At 43.3% G+C, this 16,497-nt stretch overlaps 1 protein-coding gene across 1 annotated transcript in view; it reads right to left on the reverse strand.

Annotated features, from left to right (window-relative positions):
- LOC123350516 (trichohyalin-like) overlaps positions 1-14,221 on the reverse strand; it is a 46,010-nt gene extending 31,789 nt beyond the window's left edge. Inside the window, exons 1-7 of the mRNA XM_044989132.1 lie at positions 13,906-14,221; positions 12,994-13,044; positions 8,844-8,894; positions 7,412-7,462; positions 4,138-4,194; positions 2,919-2,981; positions 17-70 (exon numbers count right to left, since the gene is read on the reverse strand). Coding sequence (XP_044845067.1) covers positions 17-70; positions 2,919-2,981; positions 4,138-4,194; positions 7,412-7,462; positions 8,844-8,894; positions 12,994-13,044; positions 13,906-14,221 — 643 coding nt within the window. The remainder of the gene's footprint in view (positions 1-16; positions 71-2,918; positions 2,982-4,137; positions 4,195-7,411; positions 7,463-8,843; positions 8,895-12,993; positions 13,045-13,905) is intronic.
- Between the last annotated feature and the right edge of the window lie 2,276 nt (positions 14,222-16,497).

Genomic DNA, 16,497 nt, shown 5'->3' on the forward strand with positions numbered 1-16,497 from the left:
GATCCCCAGCACTTACCAGGACTCTCCGACATCTGTTCCTGTTCTTGTGGTATTAGCTGGCTTTTTCCATCTTTCAGATTTGTATGAATAGAAAAGGACTCCAATTAGGAAACACCAAAATTATAGATTCAAAGTGCTAAACAATAAGCCATTTAATTTATCTAGTCTGACCTCCTGCAAACAGAGGCCACCGACTGATCCCTGCATCAGTTCTATAACAATTGTCTCCATCTCTCCTGGGTCTTCCCCCAATGCTAACCCAGTGTCAACGTAATTGCCCCATGTATGAAGTGGAATTCTCCAGTCTACCTTGCCACCCAGACAAACTCTGATCTGGAGGGTGAGAGACCACCACACTCCCACGGTGGGCAGAGCCAAATTCGCCTCACCCTGGCACTGTAAATCCCAGGGTGGGGCAGGAAATATAAAAGGAGAGCCCTGGAGCTCAGTTGGGGCTGGACCACTGGAGGAAGCAGCCATCTCTTCCAGGGAGCGAAGATCTTTGGGGGATCCCAGACTAGTCCTTGAGTGGAGCCATACTCTGCGGTCAGAGGAGGAGGAGGAGGAGTATCCCGAGGACACAGATGAGCTTTGGACTACAGAGTCCTACACCCAAACTGTGGTAGGAAGTAGCCCAGGGGAACCAGACTTTAGTCCGGTTCTGTTTCCAGAAAATGAGTCAGAGTGATTCCAGAGCACCCCTGCTGACCCAGTGGCAGACACATCTGCCACTGTTAGAGCCCTGGGCTATTACCTGGTGCCATAGGGTGGGCCTGGCTCCCCCTACCCTCCCATCCTGCCATTGACTCCACCCATTGTGGAGCTATAGACTGTTTGTGATCTGCTCTGCCCCGAGGGCCAGAGCTCCCCTATAGATGTTAATTACTGTTTGCCCCAGTCAGCAGGCTGTGCGCTAAACAGTGTTTGTGGCTCTGCCCCACCCCAAAGGCCTGAGCTCCTCTGTCGACAATTAATTACTGTTTGACACAGCCAGGTGGCTGTGGACTAAAGACTGCTCATGCTTCTGCCTTGCCAAGAGAGCAAGAGCTCCCTTAGAGACTGTTCTATACTGCCTGCCCCAGCCAGAATGCTCTGGGCTAAAGACTGTTTGTGGCTCTGCCTCACCCAGCCAGGCAGCTGTCAGCTAAAGACTGTGGCACAACCCCACCCATATAGACTGTTACTTGCTGTCTGCCTGCAGTGTGAAGGAGTGACTTCCATCCCCACTTGAAAGTGAGGGACCCCTTTACTGCGTGTGGGAGTTGGGGGAGTGCCACAGCCAAATTGAGAGGTGATATAGCAGAAGGACTGGTAGTGACTCTTGAAGAGATGAAGAGACATCCTACACTGACTGATATAGTTTGAAGAGACAAACAACCCAGATACCTCAACAGGGAGAGAAAGGAGCAAACCCCAATCTCACACCCACTACGAGGGGAGAGTGAAATGCCCCAGCAGTCAGGGGTGGCGAGTTGTATGGGCCCATGGTGCCTGGGCTCCAGAAAATTAAGGGTGGGGTGCCTGGTTCAACCATCTGGAAATCTTGAAAAGAATTTTGGGAAACTGGCAGTTTACTACATCACTGCCACCATTTGGAATTGCAAACTGTGACTCAATGGTACATACATTTTATCTGCTTTAACCTCTCAATAATTCTCATTTCCTTTTCTTAGCTAATAAACTTCTAGTTAGTTCAATTTACAATTGGCTCCCAGCATTGTCTTTGGTTTAAGATCAAAAGAACCAATTGATCTGGGATAAGTGATTGGTCTCTTGGGACTGGGAGCTACCTAATAAGGTGTGATTTTTGGTTTGAGTCACCTTTTATCACAAAGTCCAGTTTGTCTGGGTGGCAAGGTAGACTGGAGAATCTACGGGGACTGTCTGTGACTCTGTGGTAAGACAGGTATAGTCAACCAACAGTTGACATTTCTCACTGGCTTGGTGAAATCTAAACTTAGAACACCCAACCAGCTTGGGGTATCTGCCCTGTTTTCTGACAGTCTGCCCTGAGGTAGGCACTCACAGCTCTGAGCCACTCCAGACAGCCTGACACCTGTGCATGGTAGAGTGAGGCAGCAGAGGGTGCTTGATTCACCCTGACGGGTGCCACTGAGGCAAAAATCTATGATATCTGAACTGGGCGTCCACAAACCTACACTGGAATGGACACATGCAATCACTCAAAGAAGAATATCCAAATGCTTGTATCAGTTTCCACATCCATTTGCCCAAGGGAGATTTTATCAGATAATAGGAGAAACAAATGGCTGAAAACAGTGCAAAACACAGTAACAAATAGTCTCCCTCTTTCTGCCAGCTGGGAAGGAGAGGTGATGCATAATTTACCTGCTAGGTGGCCTTTCCTGGCTACTGTGGACAGTCCCTCCCAGATTACTTCCCTCATTCTGCATCTCCCACTACTAAGGGTGGGCTATCACTGTTTATACTAGATCCTGCTTGCTATCTGAAATCACTTAACCACTGTAATAAGCTCCCTGAACTCAGTCTTTTCAGTCTTAAAGATCTGGGCCTTTGAATAAGGCACAGGGACAACCCATGCACCCCTGGACCAGCTCTGGCTTAGAGATACCTTTTCAAAATTAGAAGCAGGCATTATTCTGATTGCTTGCCATTGATAGATAATTTATCCTGATTTTTGGAGTTCTACAAAAATACTTTAGAGTCTAAAGCTTTACAAAATATTTCATAATAATTTATTGAAGTAAGGGGTGAGTTGTTGGGACTGGAGTGCAATGAAGGTTTATAAAGGTGTATCAATGCAAACCGTACTATGGAGCCACAACCAGTACATCCAAAGTAAAAATCTAGCTCTTTCCATTGGCCAGGAGGGAAAAAGTGAACTAACCTTACACCCCTTCAACCAACCAGAAACTACCAAGATCCCGAACACTTACCAGGACTCCCAGACGTCCTTTTCTGTTCTCTTCGTATTGATTGGCTTTCTCCATCTTTTGCATCTGTATGAATAGAAAAAGGACTCTGATTATTATGAAACAGTAAAATTGTAGATTTAAAGGTGGTAAGCCAAAGGCCACTGCAGTTATCCAGTCTGGCCCCCTGCAAACTGCTGATCCCTGCATCAGTTCCATAACAATTGTCTCCATCTCTCCTGGCTCTTCTCCCAATGCTAATCCTGCAATTGCCCCACACAACATGTGGGAGTCGGGGGAGTGTCACAGCACAAATTGAGAGGGGATAAAGCAGAAGGACTGATGGTGACTCATGAGGAGATGGAGACATTTTACACTGACTGATATGGTTTGAAGAGGCAAACAACCCAGATACCCCAACAGGCAGAGAAAGGAGCAAACCCCAGTATCACACCCACTAAGAGGAGAGAGTGAAATGGCCCAGCAGAGGCCGGCAGGGACAGAAAGGGATATGACCAAGGGAAAGTAATGCTGAGGTTGGAGTCACCCTTTTGCTGAGTTGTATGGACTGAAGAAGTGGATAGCTCTGCATCCACCATGAAGGGCACACAGGGAAATGTATGCTAGCTGAATAGTTGAGGTGGCGGGAAGAAGCTCCAGTGCTTTCCTATGGGGTGAAACAGAAGCTGCATGCAGACTCGTGAAAGTAGAGTAGTGGGGATTTCAACTCTAGCAGTGAACCCTGCAGTCAGACTTGTGGGACATAGCCCAGTGTCCCCTTCTAACTCATTTGAGTTCATTACCTCCAGTCTCTGCTCCCCCCATATCCTGTTCATCTGCCCCTTTCCAATCACTTGGGAGACACTTAGTTCTTTTGCCCACTATGCACTAAGTGTCTTCCTCCTTAAATGGGTCACTGCTATCCTGTTCCCATATGGCCCTTCCCTCCTAACTCCTTGTGGAAGATTGCTGCCACTTACCAGGGCTTTCCCTCTCTCCTGAGGCTGGGAAATCTTTTTTAAAGGTTACAACTGAAAAAAATGTGCAAAGAATAATACTAACACAGCCCTGGGACAGGAACCGTCAATAGGGGACTACAAAGGTAACAAAAGCAGTACTCCAAATGGGAGGTCAAAATGCCCCATCTCTCTCCCATGAGGAAACACCACAGGACTGCACCGTATAAACAGTTAATTGGAAGGGAAATTGAACAGATTATAGCACTATGTTCCAGTGTACTTACTCTTGCTCTCCCAAAACTTCTCCAGTTCTTCGCGTAACCATGTCTGCTTATCTGCATCTAGTAATTTTTTTCACAAAAAAAGGAAAAGGATCTGTTTACTCCATTTCTATTTTATTTCTTGGTATGGAATACTGATCTGAAAACAATAGTGGCCTGATTTACAGATTCTTATTTTATGTAGTTTCCATTGAAATCAATTCAAGAAGCAGATTCTCAGTATGTTTAGCGTCAGGATATAAATGCTAAATTTCAGAATATTGTTGTGCTTGAAAATAAGGAAGCCAGACAGCTTTCTTAAGCTGGGTGCATGGGAGTTTGGCAGGGGGACACCCCGGATTTGAGGAGGCACTGGGAAATTTAAAAAAGGTGTGCTGGTGGCCTGGGAATGGCAGCCAATTTAAAGGCACACCTGGAACTTTGGATTGTGCCAGGCACAATCCACCTTGCAAGGTGGTAAGGGGGAGACTTAATGAGACAAGCAAAGAATACAAATTTACTACATAGGACCCCTACCACTGGATAAAAGGGAAAAAAAAGATTCATGTTGGTGGTGGTGGATCCTTTCAACAGGTGGGTGGAATCATTCCCCACAAAGTATCAAACTGCTTGGGTAATGGCTGAAAAATTGGTAAATGAGGTATTCATTCATTGAGGGGTCCCAAAGGTGATTGACTCAGACCAAGGAGCGGCTTTCCGGTTGGACCTGTTGTGAGAGCTCCCCTCCCTCACTGGAATTACACAGTTGTTCCATATTGCTTATCACCCACAGGCTGTGGGGCAGGTGGAACGCACGAATGGCACCATCAAAAGTGAGCTGAGAAAGGGAATGGAAATGGGAGGAAAAAACTGGTCACAGTTACTGTCCTTTGTCTTAATGAGAATAAAAGCCCAAGAATCAAAGGGCACAAGATTTTCTCCATATGAGGGGATCATGTGAAGGCCCATGAAACGGTGGAAAAAATCTACTTACCCAGTACCTGCGGAACTCACTACACATGGCCTAACACGAGAACGGATTTTAACCCTAATCGACCATGTGAAACAGGTACAGAAGGCGGTGGGCTGAAGAAATGAGCAAGGAGCAGCAAAGGTCAAAGCACGGTATGACTTGCCCAGGAAGCATGATCTACCAACAGTGGGAGATCTAGTCATGTATAAGATTCCAGGTTAACACCACCTATTTCCAGTTCCTAAATGGGGTGGGGGGGTCCCTGACCGATTGGGGCCCAGCCTGTTGCGATTAGGTACAGAGACTGGAGAGTGAGAATGGGATCATTGCACATAAATAAAAAAGTATTATTTTTTTTTGTGGAGGGGCAGTGAAGACACTAGACAATTCAATCCATACTTCAGAATATTTTCTTACAGTTTTCCTGAAAAAGAATATTGATATTTAAACTTTGATAAATAGGCCCCTTCCTGCCTTGGATATCTACAAGTAGCTCATATGAACATCTGTGGAAATGCATACTAGTTTGGTGGGAACAGAATTGTTCTAGTCTTGAAAAATTGAGGAAGGCTACAACTTCCATTCTCAGTTCTAGATCCTCTTTAATACACACATGAGCCATCTCTAACCAGAGCAATATTTATGTCACTCACTCAGGATGTAGGAGTCCCAGTTTGCGTCCTCTGGCTGAGGTGGATGAGGGATTTGAACTTGGGTTTGCTGCCTCTCATCTGAAGGCCCTAATCACTGGGTGAAGGTTATAAGAGAGGTGTAGCGCTGTGGCTAAAGAACACTCAAGCACGCTCAGGGTAGCAGAGAGGTGGAGGAATGATGAAAGTTTCTGCTTACATCATTCCCTCCAATTTTGACACAGCTCTTCGGTGAGACCTTCCTACCTTGCAAGACACTGCAGCTGGAAGAATACTCAAAACTGTTCTCATTATCAACAGATTCCATAGGCATTCTAGGAGGGAGGATGTATGAATGCCAAGCCGTGCCCCCTTTTTCCTGTCCACACCCCTTTTACTAGACCAGAAGGATGGGGAGATGGAGGCATAGATATCGGCTGTACGCCACTGAAAGGCAACCCAACACAAGAGCAATAAACATCACAAAACTTATATGGGGTGAGGGATAGCTCAGTGATTTGAGCGTTGGCCTGTTAATCCCAGGGTTGTAAATTCAATCCTTGAAGGGGCCACTTTGGGATCTGGGGCAAAGTCAGTACTTGATCCTGCTAGTGAAGTAGAGGGCTAGACTCAGTGACCTTCCAGGGTCCCTTCCACTTCTATGAGATAGGTATATCTCCATATATATGCTCACTTCCTGCCTCCACAAAAAGATAAAATTAAAAGAAGAGGCAGAATGACATTCTATAAGGTGTATATTAGATAATGATACCTACAAACAGTTCTTCACTTTTGGACAAAAGACAGGAAATAGGTACAATATTCTAGGCTAACTAAGTAACTTTCTGTGAGAGAAAATTCCCAATAGTTGTGTGAGGGGGATTAAAAGCAATCTGCTGAGCTATGATCCTTGTAGTGAGGAAAGATAATGAAATGAAGAACTATAGGGAAATTGAACAGATAGCACGATGTTCCAGTGTACTTACTATTGCCGTCCCAAAATGTCTTCAGTTCTTTGAATAACCAGGCCTGCTTATCTGCATCTAGTAATTTTTTCACAAAAAAGGGAAAAGAATTTGTTTACTCCATTTCTGTTTTATTTCTTGGTATGGATTAATGATCTGAAAACAATAGTGGCCTGATTTACAGACTCTCTTATTTTATGTAGTTTCCACTGAAATTAATTGAAGCAGCAGCTTCTTAGTATGTTTAGTGTCAGGACATAAGAGGCTAAATTTCAGACTATTTCTGAAATATTTCACCTTTCAAAATATGTCACCTGTACTCAAACTACAGGAATTTGATAGATAATTCTCTGCCCATGGAAAAACATTGTCATTTGAAATATGTCTCAGTAGTGTGACTATGACTCTCTAATATACTCCCAATGAAAGTAAATATGTCCCTCTTTTCAATGGCAGTAGGCCTGGGATCATTAATAAACAGTATGAAATGTTACTATTGTTTTCAGGGGATGGCAGGATGACCTATGTCTTCACAGAGATTCCAACAAATCACCTCACAGCATGCTCTCTCTCCTATCTTCTCTCTGGTGGATGAGAAGGGATTCTGTAAGGTCAGTGCTGAATGTTCTAATGAACAATGGCCTCCTTTTCCATCAAGACATATTGTCTCCAGAGCGGTTATACCCAGCCCAGCCCTATATCTCCAGAGAGGGATGCTCCACAACACTTACCGGAGGTCTGAGACATTTCTTGTCTCTCTTCTGATTTTCCTGGATCGCTCCCTGTCATAAACAGATAGTTAAGGGTTAATGCCTCTTTTACCTGCAAAGGGTTAAGAAGTTCACCTAGCCTAGCTGACACCTGACCAGAGGAACCAATGGGGGAACAAGATGTTTCAAAAGGAAGGAGGAAAGTTTCCTTTGTCTAGTCAGTTTCAGTTTCAGCCGGAGTGAAAAAGATCTAGGAACCAGCCTCTTATCAGAGTAGTAAGTTTTGGAAAGGAATAAATAGGTTTATGTTTATTTTCTTTTGTAACTTGTCTTTGTGCAATTAGGGGAATTATCAAATTTGGTATTCTTGTGTATATTAAGGTTTTTGCCCAGGGGAACATCCTGTGTTTTAAATCTCTTGTCTGTGAGGTCAGCTGTATGCTGTCTCCCAGAGTTTTTTTTCTTTTACCTTTCTTTTCTTTAATTAAAAGCCTTCTTTTTAAGAACCTGAATTGATATTTCCTTGTTTTAAGATCCAAGGGGATTGGATCTGGACTCACCAGGAATGGGTGGGGGAAAGGAGGGGGGATGGTTAAATTCTCCTTGTTTTAAGATCCAAGGGGTTTGGATCAGTGTTCACCAGGGACTTGGTGGAGGAGTCTCTCAAGGCTACCCAAGGAGGGGAAGGTTTTTTGGGGAAAGAGAGTTTTCCAGGTACTCAGAAATCTGGATGGTGACAGCGAGACCAGATCTAAGCTGGTAGTTAAGCTTAGAAGTGTTTATGCAGGTCCCCACATCTGTACCCCAAAGTTCAGAGTTGGAGTGAGACCTATGACACTCCCTATTTTTCTATCTGTAAGAAAACAAGAAGGCCTTGGGTTAGCTCCAGTTTAGTTTATTATAGAATTGGCTCCAGAATTGTCTTTGGTTTAAGATCAAGAGAACCAAGTAATCTGGGGTAAGTGATTGGTCTTTTGGGACTGGGAGTTACCTACTGAGGTGTGATTTTTGGTTTATGTCACTTTTTATCACAATGTCTAGCTTGTCTGGGTGTAGACTGAAGATACTACAGGGACTGTCTCTGACTCCATGGTAAGACTGATATAGTTATCCAACAGTTAACATTTGTCAGTGTCTTGGAGAAATACAAGCATAGAATACATAACCAGGTTAGGGTGTCTGCCCTGTTTTCTGACAGTCTTCCTTGATTTAGGCACTCAGACAGCATGACGGACTGAAGAAGCCACTGCCCAGCCCTATGGGGTGGGAGAAATGCTTCTGCTGAAACTTGGGAGAAAAAAGAGGTGACATGGTGTAGTGATAACCAATAGGCAAAGAAGTATGGGGAGGACTCAGCGCTACCCTTCCAACTTACCTTAAATGGGTCACCTCTATCCCTGCTCCCATATGTCCCTTCCCTCCTAACTCCTTGTGGAACATTGCTGCCACTTACCAGGGCTTTTCCTCTCTCCTGATGCTGGGAAATCTGTTTTAAAGGTTAAAACTGAAAAAAATGTACAAAGAATAATATTAAGACAGCACAGAGGCAGGAACTGTCAATAGAGGACTAGAAAGATAACAAAAGTGGTACTCCAAATAGGAGGTCAAAATGCCCCATCTCTTTCCCATGAGGAAACACCAGAGGATTTCCCCATATGAACAAGGAATTGGAAGGGAAATTGAACGGCTAGTACTATGTTCCAGTGTACTTACTTTTGCTGCCCCAAAATTTCTTCAGTTCTTCAAATAACCATGCCTGCTCATCTGCATCTAGTAGTTTTTTCACAAAAAAAGGAAAAGGATCTGTTTACTCCATTTCAATTTTATATCTTGGTATGGATTACTGATCTGAAAACAATAGTGGCCTGATTTACAGACTCTTATTTTATGTAGTTTCCATTGAAATCAATTGAAGAAGCAGATTCTTAGTATGTTTAGGGTCAGGACATAAATGCTAAATTTCAGAATATTGCTGTGCGTGAAAGAAAGAAAGAAAGAAAGAAAGAAAGTTAGTTTTGCTAAATTGTAGCAAGGGACGTGTCCTAGTTCTAACCCTAGTTCATTGGAGAAATACCCCAGAACTGAATGACATGAAGATGGAAAACATCCTAGCATGGATCCTGTGTATATAGGGGAAACACTTTAGCAGTGATCCTGGGTGCACAGAGGAATGGCCGAGCAATGACTCACATGAATATAAGAAATGCCCTTATGCTTAGCCACACAAATAGCATATGCCACTCTGTTTCCCTATAGAGATAAGGAAATGACTAAGCTTTGATTAGTAGGGATGGCAGAAATGTACTAATAATGACAACGAAATAAGAAAAATACCTCAGGGCTGAATGATGAATCTGGGGAAAGATAGCACAGCGCTTAATCTGGGTTTATGTAATTGTAGAGAGTCAACTGCTGGTTCATGGGGGAGGAGAAGGAAATGCCTGATCACAGCCTTATGTGGATACACAGAAATAAATTTACTCTAGTTCCTTGACATGAGGCTTGCAGGGGGCTTCCCTGTAGATGACTAGTTGGAACCAGCTAGAGAAGCCCCAGCATTGAGGTTTCAGAAATTTATAAGATACACCAAATTGACTCAAACACAAAGTGGAGAGACATGCTCTGGCATTGGGCAGTGGTGACAGAGTAGGGGGCATAACCCCATGCTGCCTTTCCAACTTAGGTTAAGTACCACCTTTCTTTTGCAGACCCCCGTTGGTTGTTTTCCTCTCAACATCTTATGAATAATCCCCAGCACTTCTCAAGTCAGAGAGAAGTTCTGTGTCACTCTGCTGACTTTGGTTGGTCACTGCATATTTCACAGCTGTGAGAAAAATACAAAGAGTACCACTACTCTAGTACTGTGCAGAAATTAGGATCTCCCATTGGCCCTGGAAGCTAGAGTAGCACAAGACCCTGATGACCCTTTTGATGGTTGTTAGAGGAAGATGCAAACCAGCAGAGAATTGAGCCAATTTAGCATTTCATCCCCTAACATTTTATGAATTTAATGATTCAGAAGCGAAACAGAGATGTGAAAATCACAGATTAAATGAGTGCAATCTAGCCATTACATGAAAAACATAGTTAATTTAATTTTATTTCAGAAAAAAAATAGTCATATGTCCTATGCAAGACAGACTATGGACATATACATATTGGTGAATTATCAAATGTGAAAATTGTAGTTTGAGGTAGATATGGTCAAAAAGATGTGAGATACGGTAGGTTGATGTGACAGGGTGTACCAGGCCCTTTGAGTACCCCTGTTGGAAGCTTTGCAGTCCTACCTCACGCCGGCCCAGAAAAGGAACAGCAAAGGTGGGTTCTCCAGGTCTGCCCGGGAAAGGCTGCAGGGAAGCAGCCAATCAGAGCACAAATGGGACCGTGAAGAAGGACTAGAAGGCTGGGAAGCTCCACAGGTGAGGAGATTGGGAAGAAACCCTGCTTAAGCAGGGACAGATCTGTGAAACTCTCCAAGGCACAGAGTTCTGGGAGAGGGAACCTTGACCAAAAGGGGGCAGAGACTGCTAGAAGCTGTCCAGGTAAAGAGGCCTGAGAAGAAATCTGGACAGAAAGGGAGAAATTATCCATGCAAGAACACATGGGAGAGACCCTGGTTAAACAGGGAACAGACAGAGAACCCAAGAAGGTCGTGGCTGCTATTTGTAGGGTCCCTTCATTTCGACCCAGAGTAGTGGGTGGGTCAAAGAGTGATTGTCCCCATGACTACATGTGGGAGTCGGGGGCATGCCACAACACAAATTGAGAGGGAATAAAGTATAAGGACTGGTGCTGACTGTTGAGAAGGTGCAGAGACACCCTATTCCTACTGATATGGTTTGAAGACAAACAACTCAGAGATCAAAACAGGAAAAAAAATTAACCCATGTTCCTAATAGGGATATATCTCATTAAGAGACTTATTGGTGGATGGGTAGGGGTGAGTTGTGTCTGGGTCACTGTTGCTAGCTGGGCAGGTGCACAATTAGCACTCAAGAAATATAAGTCAATTTCAGAGAATTCTTTGCATTGGTCTTCACTGCAGAGGATGTGAAGGAGATACCTAAAAAGAATGGCTCAGGTGTGGGTAAGAAATCTGAGGGACTGTCCCAGATTCAGGTGACAGTAGAGGAGGTCTTGGAACAAACTGAAAGATTAGACAGTAATAACTCAGGACCAGTCAGTATTTACCCAAAAATTCTGAAGGAACTCAAAGATGAAATTACAAAACTACTAACTGTGTTAGGTAACCTATCATTTAAATAATATTCTGTACCAGAAGACTGGAGGGTAGACACCATTTAAAAAAAAAAGAAAAAAAAAGAATGCAGAAGCAATCCTGGCAATTACAGGCAGGTAAGACTAACTTCAGTACCAGGCAAATTGGTTGAAACTATAGTAAAGAACAGAATTATCAGACACATAGATTAAATTGATTTGTTGAGGAGGCATCAACATGGCTTTTGTAAAGGGACATCATGCCTCACCAATCTATTAGAATTGTTTGAGCGAGTCAACAAATATGCACAAGGATGATCCAGTGGATGTAGTGTAGTTGGACTTTCAGAAAGCCTTTGACAAGGTCCTTCCTCAAAGCCTTGTAAGCAAAGTAAGCAGGCCCCCTCATGGATCAGTAACTGGTAAAAAGACAGGAAACAAAGAGAAGTAATAAATGGTCAATTTTCAGCCTGGGGTGAAGGAACTGGCCTCTGTACTGGGCCAGTGCTGTTCAACATATTCTTAAATGGTCTGAAAAAGGATGAACAGTGAGGTGACAAAATTCACAGATGATACAAAATTTCAAGATAATTAAGTCCAAAGCAGACTGTGAGGAGTTACAAAGAGATCCCACAAAGTTGGGTGACTAAGAAACTAAATGGCAGAAATGATTAAGGGTACGGCCCAGCTTCTATTTGAGGAGAGATTAAAAAGACTGGGACTTTTCAGTTTGGAAAAGAGATGACTAAGAGGGGATATTATAGAAGTCTATAAAATCATGAATTGTGAGGAGAAAGTGAATAAGGAAGTGCAATTTACTGCTTCATATAGCAAAAAAGGGGTCACCCCATGAAATTAATAGGCAGCAGGTTTAAAATGAACATAATGAAATACTTCTTCACACGATGCACAGTCAACCTATAGAACTCAAAGTGTAGTTTGCATGTGTTTGTTGTTACCAAGTGATCTAGATTGCACACTCGGTGACCTGTCCTCTTCATTATTTACCATTCCTCCAATTTTTGTTTCTTCTGCAAATCTTATCAGTGATTATTTTATTTTTAGCAGACCCACGTGGGGATTGAGGTCATTGAAATATCTGAGTGCTGAGCTATGAGGATGCAGGAAGGATATATAGGTTACTGTTTAGAAAACCCATTGGAAGGGAGTCAAGAAGCCACAGCTCTGCTCTGTGGGGTTGGGGGAGACATCCATAGTGAAAACTAGGAAAAAGAGACTAGATGCTCTAGTCTGGGTGACAGGGATGGAATAATGAGGAAGACCCATCACTGAACTTCTAACTTATCTTAAATGGGTCCCTCCTATCTCTGCTCCCATGTCTTTTTCCTTCCATCAGCCCATGGAACACTGCAATTGCTTACCAATGTCTTTTCTATGTCCCACTGCTGGGTTATCTTTTGCTAACTTCACAGCTGTAAGAAAACCACAAAGGATACTATTGACTCAACATTGGGACAGGAACCCTCAGTTAGAGTCCAGAGAGCTAGTACCCCAAATGGGTAGGGGAAATGCCTCCACCGCTCTCCTATGGGGAAACCACTTGAGCACTGAGCCATATAAACAAGGAATTGGAATGGGAAATATAACATATGGTGATATGGTCCCAGATAATTTCCTTTGATTTCTCAAAATTCCAGCCATTTTTGGACTTCCACTGACTCCTCATCTGCATCTAGTAATTTGTTTCACATAAAAGCGGAAAAAAAAATCTCTTTACTCCCTTTTTATATTGATTCTGTATATTAACTACTAGTCTTACAACAGTGGCCTGATGCTCAGAATAGTTTATTTTCCATGAATTTTATAGGAGCTGCAGGTTCCTAGCACTCACCAATTTTTAATCAAATGTGGATATTTTCTAAAAGATTTGCTTTAGTTCAAACAGGAATTAATTCAGGGAAGTTCTCTGGCCACTGTTACACTGGAGGTCAGATTAGATGATCTCAGTGGTTCCTTGTAGCTTTAGAATCTCTGAATCTATTACTTTTTGTAAGAGGGCACATCCTTACTCCTGTCTTCTTGCTCCCCAGGGACTGTGCAGGGTCTGTAGGCTCTTCTGGACACACTTTAAGCTACTCGACACCACATCTGGTACCAGACACAATAGCTGGCTCAACCCAGTGAGACAATTGCCTGGATGAGGACACCAAGAAGAACAGAGTTAACCTAGAGGCTGGGAAGTAGAATTTAGTTTGGGAATGTGAGTCTTGCTCTGAGGCTGGGAGATATATGATCCCACTTCACAGTGTGAATATGACAATTTTTCTGCTGACCCTGGGGGGACCAGTCTGTTGGAACTGGGGACTGGTGCCAGGATCTGAGAAACTGCTGAAATGCTACCATCATATCAGGCTTCGCCTTGCTAGTACTGATGGGTAAACAGACCTCGAAGTTGAAGAGCAGTGTGGTACCAAACACTGCACTGCAGGAGCTGATGCTGGGTGGTATGATGACACCACAAGAGCTATTCTCTATACTGTTGGAGACACCAATACCAACTGGCTTAGAACACTTTTTGCTGGTGTAGTTGGCACCGAGTTCATCTCTGATGGTTGTGGTGCTGCTGAAGTTGTGCGCTGTTTCTGACATTGGACTTGACAGAGCCTGTACTGGCACCAGAGTCCATGCCACAGTCATGGGGGAGGAGTGCCTTGAACTGGTATGCACTCCACTCAACTCCTTTCCTCCATGCTTAGCTGGATTGGAGGGTGGTGATCTTCCTTTATTGAAGCCCTTTTGGAAGGCTTATGTCTGTTCTTAGGCATAGGAGAAGGAGACTGATGCCAGGATCCGGACAGTCTTGAAAGTATGCTTCTGACTGAAGCTGCAGTACTTAGTACTGATTCAGATCGGGAAGGCTCTGAAGGTGTCTTAGAGCAGCCTCCATTAGCAGGAACTTCAACCTCACTTTCCTGTCCTTATGAGTCCTAGGCTTAAAGTCCTGACAAATTTGGCAGCAGCTCTTTACATGAGTCTCGCCCAGGCACTTGAAACACGACTCATGTGGGTCGCTCATGAGCATGGGCTTCTTACAAGAAGGACAGGCCTTGAAATCCACTGACTGGGGCATATCTTGGTACCAGGAACAGCACCCCCAAAGGGGAAAAAAGGGATTTTGTTTTTACTAACTACTAAGAAACCCTCTGAACTTCTAAACTAGCTATTTAAAATTAAATACAGATCTATAAACACAAAGACTGAGAGATGTTGCTAAAGCAATAGAAAGACATTCCCATGACCATTATAGGAAGTAAGAAGAAACTGAAGGGGTATGGAGATGACTTTGCCTTTATTCCTGCACACCACTGTGTGCAGCAAAAGTGGGAGCTCAAGCTGCCCAGATGGTTACCACTGAGGAAAAAAGTTTCCAGTATTGGGTGCATGTACACCAAGATTGGAATGCACATGGACAAACACTCGAAGTAGTCTTTTTTTTTCCTTTGGATTTTCTTCTCGTGGGACCTTATCTACCAGTTCTTTGAGTTTGTTAAAGTCTCCTTTTTTGAAGTTGATTGTCCTTATACTGCTACTGTCACTTCTTCTTTTCTTTAGAATCATAAAATTTCTCTTTTCATGATCACTTTCACCCAAATTGTCTTCCACCTTCAGATTCACAGTTAGTTGGTCAGAATAAAGTCTAACATGGCTGTTCCCCTGGTAACTTCCACCATCTTTTGAAACAAAAACTTGTCCCCCACACATTCCAAAAACATACTGAAATTTTAGCATTTTGCTGTATTTTTTCCCGAACAGGTGTCAGAGTAGATAAAGTTCTCTGTTACTAACAGGATTTGTGTTTTGAATATTTCTGTTTGTTCTAGAAATGCGTTATCCACCTCATCTCTGATTTATAGGCCTATAGTAGATGCCTACCATGACATCAACCCTATTTTTTTCCCTCTTTGACCTTTACCCACAAACTTTCAAATGATTTGCTTTTCATCTCCTTTTGGACTTCAGAGAAAGTATATGTATGTATATATATATATTTGTGTGTGTGTGTGTATACACACACACACACAGAGAGAGATCTATATCTAGATAGATTATATCTATCTATCTATACAGATCGATCTATATCTATCTATCTATATAATATATATTATACACACACACACACACACATATATATACACATAATCTGTGTGTGTATAGGGGTGTGTGTGTGTGTGTATGTGTGTATTCTTAATGTATGAAATACCTCCTCCCTTTTTTCCTGCCTCTAATTCCTGAACAAGCTATATACCTATTCCAGTCAAAAGACCTATCCCACCAAACTTCTGTGACAATCAAGTCATAATTTAGCTTATGTACTAATAATTCCAATTCTTACTGTTTATTCCCCATATTCCTTGCATTTGTGGATAGGCATCTAAGATGTTGAACAGATTCACCCACTGATTTCCCTCTTGTTTCACCTATGATCCTACTGTAATTTTCAGTGCCTGCCCCAACAGCTAGTCCTCTGTTAAGGTTGCCTTTTTATGCTTACCTCTGTGCTTTTGTCACCTGCCCCTTTGAACCTAGATTGGCAAGTCACTGTGCACAGATGTTCTTTCCTTCTTGGTCAGGTGGATGCATCTCTTCCCAGCGAACCTTCTTACCAGAACAACAACCCATGGTTGAGGAAGCCAAAGCCCACCCATCAACACCATATGTTCAGCCATGCATTCATCTCCAGGGTGCATCTGTCCCTTCCTAGGCCTTACCCTCATCCAGGAGGATGGACAAGAACATAACTTGTGCCCCCTACTCCTTCATGCTTGCTCCCAGAGGCCTGTAGTGACTGCTTAGGATCATACCTGGCAGCATCATTAGTGCCCATGTGGATGAGCACCATAGGGTGGTGGTCGGGGGACAGATGA

The sequence above is a fragment of the Mauremys mutica genome, chromosome 15, assembly GCF_020497125.1.
Source record: "Mauremys mutica isolate MM-2020 ecotype Southern chromosome 15, ASM2049712v1, whole genome shotgun sequence".
Taxonomy (NCBI): domain Eukaryota; kingdom Metazoa; phylum Chordata; order Testudines; family Geoemydidae; genus Mauremys; species Mauremys mutica.